Source organism: Ctenocephalides felis, unplaced genomic scaffold, assembly GCF_003426905.1.
Source record: "Ctenocephalides felis isolate EL2017-DRISC unplaced genomic scaffold, ASM342690v1 CF-g0.4_SCAFFOLD_03572, whole genome shotgun sequence".
Taxonomy (NCBI): Eukaryota; Metazoa; Arthropoda; class Insecta; order Siphonaptera; family Pulicidae; genus Ctenocephalides; species Ctenocephalides felis.
In genome coordinates, this window is record NW_020539726.1 from 44575202 (window position 1) to 44585120 (window position 9919).

Here is a 9919-nt window from a genome sequence, read left to right on the forward strand (position 1 = left end):
ACTTTAGTCAAGTAATTATTTTTAATTATTTTTGTGATCAAAAAATAGATACATTTAAGTATAACATCTACAAATTTTAGCTTTGTAGTGCCAACAGTACGTCCTGGAGAGCCCTTCAAAAATGGACTTTTTCAAAATAATGAATATAAGAACATGCTTCTTAGTAATTTTAGGTACTTTAAGCAGAAAATTATTTTTAATTATTTTTGCGAGACAAAATTTATCAATTTTAATATTTGTCATTATAGTAGATACATTCAAGTATAACATATCCAAATTTCAGCTTTGTAGTATAAACAGTATGTCCTGAAGAGCTCTTTGAAAATTGCCTATCCCAAAGTAATGATTATAAGAACATGCCCCTCAGTAAAGTTGGGTACTTCAAACAGAAAATTATTTTTAAATATTTTTGTTAGAAAAAAGTTATCAATTTTAGTATTTGTCGTTATAGTAGATACATTCAAATATAACATGTCAAAATTTTTGCTTTGTAGTACAAACGGTACGTCCTGAAGAGCCCATCAAAAATTGACTTTCACGAAGTATTGATTGAATAAACATGCTCTTAGGATTTTAGGTCCTTTTGTCAAGTAATTATTTTTAACTATTTTTGTAATCGAAATTGCATAAATTTTAGTATTTGTCATTATAGAAGATACATTTAGGTATAAGATGTCCGAATTTTAGCTTTGTAGTACAAACAGTACGTCCTGGAGAGCCCTGCAAAAATGGACTTTTTCAAAATAATGAATATAAGAACATGCTTCTTAGTAATTTTAGGTACTTTAAGCAGAAAATTATTTTTAATTATTTTTGCTAGACAAAATTTATCAATTGTAGTATTTGTCATTATAGTAGATACATTTTAGTATAATATGTGCAAATTTTAGCTTTGTAGTACAAACGGTACGTCCTGAAGAGCTCTTTGAAAATTGAGTTTCACAAAGTTATGAATACAAGAACATGCTTCTTAGTATAGCTGGGTATTTTAAGCAGAAAATTATTTTTAACTATTTTTGCGATCAAAAATTTATTAATTTTAGTATTTGGAGTTATAGTAGATACATTTAAGTACGATATATCAAAATTTCAGCCTCATTGTATAAATAGAACGTCCTGAAGAGCTCATCAAACTTATCAAACGTATCTAATACCACATGCATTTTGCATAAAGTATGCATTTTTGTGATTTTTTTTCTAAAACTATAAATACTAAAATTAATAACAAATATACTAAAAAATTATGTATTATTCGTCCTTTGATCAATTCATATTACTCTAATTTAATTACTGATAAATTTCTAGATTGTGTGAATGATTTCTTAGAAGAATGTGCACTTGATTATTTTAGCAAAAAATCAGATAACAATACAAAAGATATCTTGATTCATAATTATTATAGAGGAGACTGGGATTTTGGTAGTAAAACAGCAGTATATTGCTAGTACAAAGTGTATGTGGAAAAAATTATTTGAATTGAAGAAAAATGCAGATTATTAACGACTTGCACAAAAAAGGAATTTACAAAAAAGGATGTATATGTAATTTCAAGGAGCTCTTCAGGACGTTCCATTTGTACTACAAAGCTAAAATTTAGGTATGTTATACTTGAATGTATCTACTATAAATACAAATACTAAAACTGATAAATTTTTTCACACAAAAATAGATAAAAATAATTTTCTGACTAAAGTATCCAAATTTACAAAGAAGCATGTTCATATATTCATTATTTCGTGAAAGTCAATTTTTGAAGAGCTCTTCAGTACGTACTGTTTGTACTACACAGCTGAAATTTTGATATTTCATACCTAATTGTATCTACTATATAATCAAATACTAAAATTGATAAATTTTTCCACACAAAAATAATTAAAAAAAAAATTCTGACAAAAGTACACAAACTTGCAAAAAAGCATGTTCTTGTATTTATTATTTTGTGAAAGTCAATTTTGACAATTTATACCTTAATGTATCTATTATATAATCAAATACTAAAATTGATAATTTTTTTCATACAAAAATAAATAAAAACAATTATCTGACAAAAGTACCTAAATATACTGAAAAGCATGTTCATATATTCATTACTTTATAAAAGTAAATTTTTAAAAGCTCTTCAGAACGTACCGTTTGTACTACAAACGTAAAATTCTGATATTTTAATCATTAATGTATCTACTATATAGTCATATACTAAAACTGATCATTTTTTTCTTGCAAAAATTGTTAAAAATAATTTTCTGACCAAATTTACAAATAAGCATGTTTTGGTTTTCATCATTTTGTGAAAGTCAATTTTCAAAGAGCTTTTCAGGACGTACTGTTTGTACTACAAAGCTCAAATTTTGATATTTCATACCTAATTGTATCTACTATAACGACAAATACTAAAACTGATAATTTTTTCAACACAAAAATAAAAAAAAAAAATTCTGACAAAAGTATCAAATCAAAATCAACAAAGCATGTTCTTGTATTGATTATTTTGTGAAAGATAATTTTTAAAGTTCTTTTCAGGACGTACTGTTTGTACTATAAAGCTGGAATTTTGACAATTTATACCTAATCGTATCTACTATAGCGACAAATCTAAAATTTAAAAATTTTTCCACACAAAAATAGTTAAAAATAATTTTCTGACAAAAGTACCAAAAATCTACAAAGAAGCATGTTCTTATATTCATTTCTTTGTAAAAGTCAATTCTGAGGAGCTCTTCAGGACGTACCGTTTGTATCATAAAGCTCAAATTTTTGACATGTTTTACCTAAATGTATCTACTATATAGTCATATACTAAAATTGGTATTTTTTCTATTCTTAATTTCAAAAAATAATTATTGGACAAAAGCACCGAAAATATTAAGAAGCATGTTCATATTATTTAATAGTGTGCAATAGTCAATTTCAAGGAGATCTTCAGGACATACTATTTGTACTACAAAGCAGAAATTTTGACAATTTATACCTGAATGTATCTACTATATACTCAAATACTAAAATTGACAAATTTTCTCTCGCGCAAAATAGTTAAAAATAAATATCTGATAAAAGTACTTCTATTTAAAGGAGCATTTTTGATACTAATTTCATATAAAAAATATTGTCGCTTTTAAGAAGCTCTTCAGGACGGACAGTTTATACTACAAAGCTAAAACTTAATAGTCAATTGACTAATAAGTTATCAATAATTTATCAATAAAAATTGCTGAAGCTATGGAAAATAAATAACTTTAGTATAGTTCGATTCTCGTTTGAATTATCTGAGTAAAAATTGTCTTGGTAAATTTTTTGATGTACAGAATTTATAATTAATTATTTTTTATATAATACATATCGCTAAAAACCATAAGGCTCAAATTTGCTTTATACATATTCAGAAAATTTTACAATATTTCCACCAGCTCTCCCACTATAAGCTTTATTGTTGTTCCAGTGCGCACCAGTTTCCTCTATTTTTACAAATTTTCTATTGCAACAGTTTCTTCTAATTTTATAAAATTTCCATTGTAACAATTTTTACAACATTTCTACCAGCCCTCACTCTATCGCCTTCATTGTTGTTTCAATTTACCCCAGTTTCCTCTATCTTATCAATTTCGATAACCATATCTATAAATCGATTGACAATTACTAAATCATTCACAATATTATCTATAAATAAACAATAAAACAGTTATTGTGCCAAAAAGTTGATGAAAAGTTAGCATGGCCGAAAAATCATGTTTCGAAAGAGCAAAAAAAATATAGAATTAAAAAAATTGGCAAAATCTGATACAAAAAATGTATGTGGTGATGATAAAAATTTATCCTGGAAAAGGCAACAAGTGCAGTCTGATGCCAAAATGGAAAATGAAGGTAATTAGATATAAAACAAGTTGGTATTGGTATTTTGCTTTGAGGCAAGTTACATGAACTTCCCGGTATGTGCAAATAATCGATAAGAAATAAATTAATTTATGAGTGATTAGAAGTATTCCGAGTGGATTTATTACACATAATTGAAAACGAACAAACATGTTAACTCGAAGTATTTTTTAAAAGCAAATTTTCAAAAATCGACAATTTTTATAATTGAACCAGTTTCCGTAAGACTTTAATGGTTTAGTATGTTCATTAAGATCAAGTACTCTATCGTTATACCAAGTAAATTGTCTAATTTTAATTTTAACAAACGCCAAAAAAACTACTCATTTTCTCAAACTTTGATGAATTTTTAAAATTAAACTACTTGTCGTAAGGCATTGATAATTCAGTAAGTTATATAAGACCATGATATATATCGCCAAAAATGTTCCGTAAAAATCGTCTTAAATTTTTTTCAACAGTTAATTACAAAAAAACGGATCGGTCGAACTTAATCTAAAACTAATTAGCATCATTCACAACTAATATCTTTCAAACAATTTTAGATTTTTTAAAATCGATTCGGTAGTTTGAGCTTAAATGTGGACGAAAAGTTTAACACTTTATTCCAAATTATAAAGAAACGGCTCGGCAGAACGTCTCACAAAACTGACAAACGATAATCTTCATCGAGATACATCAAATGACTTTTAAATTTCTGAAATCGGTTTGGGCGTTTTTGAGCAAACGTCGATGAAAGTTCTAATTTTGACAAACGCCAAAAAACGACACTAATTTTTGCAAACTTTGTCGAATTTGACTTTTGACGTATGATCTAGAAGACCATGATATCTATCATCAAAAAATTCATGAATATCGCCGAATTTTTTTTTAACACTTTATTACAAGAAAACGACCCGGCCGATCTTTACCAGAAACTAATCAGGTCAAATCCTAATCAATATCTTTCGAACGGTTTTTGAATTTTCAAAATCGATCTAGAATTGCGCGCACGAAAACTTTTCACATTTCTGCTATTTACGAAGAAACAATTAGGCCAATCGTCGCTCAAAATTGATAAACTATAGTCCTCATCGAGATACATCAAATGGCTTTTAAATTTTTGAAATTGGTCCAGCCGTTTCTGAGAAAACGTCGATTTACGGCAAAAATTCTGTTCACACACACACACACACATACTTTTCCAAAATTGGTCTCATTCAATTCAGAATGGCTTGAAACGTCGAGAAAACAAAATTAGCGCATTGGATTTTTCGATGAAAACATAAACTTCTCCTTCGGGAAGTTAATTTATACAAAACGACTTGCTTGGTCTTTTTTCAAAAATCAAGGATTTCTACGCGTCCATTTTGTGCATCGAATGGTTTTTAAATCATTCAAATTAGTTAAGACGTTGTCAAGTTGTTTTGGATAATAGCTTGCTGTAACTGAGTATTTCTTAGCTTTGAAATATTTTTCTTCGTCTCTGATACTGCTATTTTTCAGAAAAGCGTCTAAACTTTTTAATAATTTCTGCGAATCAATGGATATACAGGACCTCAACTTTTGGAAATGTTCTAAACGAAGACGTAAAATCAAGTTTCATAAAATCAAGGCACTAAATTATTCTAGCATTCCTTTTTTTGTATTTTATATATTGGTTGTTTTGTTATTTACAGTCGGTCAAGTAAGAGCGTGGTCGGGTTAATTTATAAAAATTAATTATTTTATGAAACTTTAATATTTATATATGCATTGTATACGTTAAAAGCAAGGATGCAATTTTAGTCAATATGTGTCAGTCACCACCGGAGTCGACAATTGGCTGGCATCTCCGACGCCTGCTTTTTACTAATTTAACGGATTATTTTAATTTTAACGGAGTCCGACGGCTCGTATTTTAATTTAATGGCACGACGAGAGCAGTACGTGCTCATATAGAACTTTCATCAGTGAAAATGACATTTTCAAAATCTCTAACAATATTTTCATGTGCTCAAGCGGAAAAGAAGCACATGTTTTTCAGTCGTCAGATAATTCCCCGTTGTGTTGCGCCATTTCAGATCATGAATACGAAGAAAGGTTCAGATAGTTTTGTTAGATATTTCTAAACATTTTGCCATTAATTTTGCTCGTCCTTGCTGCAGTGTTAAAGCAGAATTCCGCAAATACCCATTCACTGTTCTTTTTTCTTCTTTTTTATTTGAATCACGTTCTGATAAATCATCGACTTTTTTAGCAACTTTATATAGGTGTATCGAATTCTGTACAAATGCCTTCAATTTTCTCATATGTTTAGCAGCAGCTGATTGCTACATTTGGGTACCTTTTAGGTGCATGCAAAAGGGCGCAGCCTCGTAGCGCGACGCGTAACTTAGCACTCATGGCGTTTAACGTAATTTTTTCTCAAAAGATCAACTGCAACTAAACCTTTTTTGACAATGCATCAAGGACAAAGCTTCACTTTATTGGCTCACGAAAGAATTAGACCGAAATCTTTCATTAACTGTCGTTAAAGTCGACCACGCTCTTACTTGACCGACTGTAATTTTAAAATTGTGAATTGTATATCTAATTCATCTACATCTACATCTACAATATAGCTAAATTAATACAAAACGTCTTCCTTGGTTTTGGCCAGAAATAATTTTCAAAAGTAATTGTTTGCAGATTCAGAAAAACAACAGAAAGAACCAGGCAAAAAAACAGATGCCAAAGTCGACAAGAAAGAAATATACATACGGAGACTAGAACCAGTCGACCTGTTCCAATTTACACCAAGCTCGTATACAATACAAGTACCACGACACCAGCCCTTGGTTAAAATGAAAACCAACCCAAACAAAGATGATAACATCGACAAGTTAGAAACACACCCACAACAACCAAAACCAGTCGAACTGCCCGAATTGACACCAAGAACGAATTTACTACAAGAATCACTACAGCAGACCTTGGCTAAAATAAAAACCAACCCGAGCAAAGATGCCAACGTCGACAAGGAAGAAACACACCTACAGAGACTAGAACCAGTCGAGCTGCCCCAATTGACACCAAGAACGAATTTACTACAAGAATCACTACAGCAGACCTTGGCTAAAATAAAAACCAACCCGAGCAAAGATGCCAACGTCGACAAGGAAGAAACACACCTACAGAGACTAGAACCAGTCGAGCTGCCCCAATTGACACCAAGAACGAATTTACTACAAGAATCACTACAGCAGACCTTGGCTAAAATAAAAACCAACCCGAGCAAAGATGCCAACGTCGACAAGATAGAAATACACCCCCAAAAAACCAAACCAGTCGTAGTATCATTACGACCAGAACCACCGGTTAGATCACGATCACAAATCACTTTTTCAACAAAATCTTTTAAACCAACAAGTAAACTTCAACTCCATGCCTTCGTCAACACAAAAACCATCAACAACCTCAGATTTTTGGTAGCAGCTCACGAAGGCGATTTATCCCAAGTATCAGATCTGATCAAAAAAGTTGACATCAATGTCACAGATTCTGAAGGCAATACTGCTCTGCATTATGCAATCCAAAACAACAAAGTGGACGTTGTCGAGTTGCTGCTAAATAAAAATGCTGATCTGTACATCGAAAACGCCAAAGGACAACTTGCTGTCGATGTAGAAGATCAATTGCTGGACGAAAAGATTACTACGATGGTTCAAGAACATTTGATGACCAAAGCTTTCGAAATCTTAGAACAAAGTGTAATATCCAATGATGCACAAAGTTTTGTGAAGCAACTTTTAGCAAGAATTTTGATCAAGCTTTAACCAAACAAGATATTGGTGACATCTTGAAGTTTTTGTACTACAAAAACAGGGACATGATGATGTACGAGGCTGTTGATCTTCAGCAACTCCTGAACAGACTGGTAAATGATTTGAACAAATACCTGGACATCAAAGTTTATGTAGTCGATTTGGACAACTTGCATTGGATAACTCTGGTGATTTGTGGACAAAACGCGTATTATTTTGATCCTTTTGGGTGTAAAGTAAATCAACAAATTTTGAAGCAACTGGAAACCAAAAATGTAAAAGTCACGTATTTCAAATTAGCCAACCAGCAATATTGGTGCGATTTGGGTATTTGGGCCCTGAAAGCTGTTGAAGCTATAATTGAAGTTTTGCAAAATGGTGAACAGGTAACCAACAAAATTGAAGTTGCTTTAAGAATTAGAAAATTCTATTGACTTCAAACTTGCAAGAGAGTTCTACGCCAACTTGTTGCAAGAGAAGCAAAAAACTGAAGACAAAATCAAATACTGTTTGCAAATTCTAGACAATATTGATAAAACTGTTGACACCATCACCTACCAGGCAGCCAATACATTCATACTATTCCTAGAAACATTTGCCTTGGAAGATACATTCCCAACAAAATTCCAAGACCTAGAAGACAACAAAAATCTAGACCAAGTGCTGACCCAACTCAAAAAAAACTATTTCAGTGAATTTTACTCGGACATCCAACTAATTATCAACGCACGAGACACCTTTGGCAACCAGGTCAACTGATACAGTTGAAAAACTTTAGAAAATTCATCAAAACTCGTACAGTTGGTGAATTTTTCACAATTTGCATCAATTTGTTGAAAACGTGTATGACAAATTAGATGGTGAAATTGTAGACAAATCTGTAACTTGTGATGAGTTTTTAAAAGTCTCTCCAAAACAAGAGACTAATAATCAAGGAGTGCTAAAAGTTTTTGCAAAAGTCGTTGGTTTTGTTTATGATCAAAAAGATTTAGATGATGACAAAATGAATGAAGTTATTTTTGATTTGGTGATAAATATCTTACCACTTATCACCGACGACCAAAAGCAAGTCAGATGGTTAAGAAACACTTTTATCTATGGTTGGTTGGATGGACAAATATGGAAAAATTAAGGGAGATCAGGCACGTGCTGGTTTTAAGATCTGACTTGTTCAAATACAATTTGGCTTTGGTCATTCTGGAAGTCTTTAAAACTATGTCCACATGTGCAGATGTTGACATAAAAAACAATTTACAAAGAGCCTTTGCAAATTTCCAAACTCGATTCAAGACAATTTGTAATGCCCATTGCGAAAGCCATGCATCAATGTTTGCAGACTGTTTATTTCCACAAAATATTGAACATCTTGTTGGCGAGTATCTAAAATTAATCTTCATATTGGATGTAGATGCCAAAGATAGCAGCAAACACCAGAATGTTAATCTAATCAAATCTGTTAAACACAAATTCATGGATCCTGAAAAAATTAGTGAGGCATTTGAAGATTTCTTGAACTTAAAAAGTTGTTCTTGTGATGACAAGCAATATGTGGTTAAACTGGTGAAGTTTAAGGATAAATTGAAGAGTTTTGGAGTCTCCAACGATGGTGTGACAAAGTTTATTCAGTCGTATGTCGAAAATGATGAAGGACTTGATGAAGATGGCCAAGAGAAAAGTAATTTGATTGTTGATAGTTGTAAAACTTTAAAGCAACTACAAAGTGACCACCAGCTTTTAACCAAGGACGTGATCGAGATATTTGTAGATTTTAGTGATGGTATGAGTGCTGATGATACTCAAAAAGTACCAAATCAAAAAAGGAGACAAATGGTCTTTTACCTCCAAATTGGACAGCATAAATCCCAAATACATTGGCATGTCTTCCAAATTGTTGTGCACAATGTTGAAAGTCTTTCACAATTTGCACACCAGGCACCAAATCCAATACCAAAACATTGAAGAAGCCTTTCAAGATCCAAAATTCCTAAAATATTTGACCAACGAGGTTGAAGGCGATTGTTTTGTGTACATGGTAATAAAAAAACTGATCAAAATTGGATATACAGCTGGTTTCATCACAAATTTGTTGGTGAAGTCTAAAAACAACAAAATAATCGAAAAGGATGATCTGGAAATGTTGGTACGAACGTTGTACGTACCAAAAAACTTGGCACATCATCTTGATTCGTTGTTGCTCTTAGAAAATGATGCTTGCAAGTTGTTGTGCGATGAGATTTTAGCAAATAAAACCAAAACGTTTGGCTTGAAGAATCCTCAGTGCATCCAGA

At 31.5% G+C, this 9919-nt stretch overlaps 1 protein-coding gene across 1 annotated transcript; it reads left to right on the forward strand.

The window, feature by feature from the left end:
* The first annotated feature begins 3687 nt into the window (after positions 1-3687).
* On the forward strand, positions 3688-7643 carry LOC113388568. The gene is made up of 2 exons (XM_026625938.1): positions 3688-3858; positions 6517-7643. Exons 1-2 carry the CDS (start codon positions 3723-3725, stop codon positions 7641-7643), a joined length of 1263 nt encoding a protein of 420 aa, XP_026481723.1. The 5' UTR covers positions 3688-3722.
* Positions 7644-9919: the final 2276 nt, after the last annotated feature.

Excerpts from the sequence above, each read along its gene's own strand:
- LOC113388568 (XM_026625938.1), top strand. The coding sequence starts at position 3,723 with ATGTTTCGAAAGAGCAAAAAAAATATAGAATTAAAAAAATTGGCAAAA. Across the intron at positions 3,859-6,516 it reads TGCCAAAATGGAAAATGAAG|ATTCAGAAAAACAACAGAAA; the intron begins GTAATTAGATAT and ends AATTGTTTGCAG.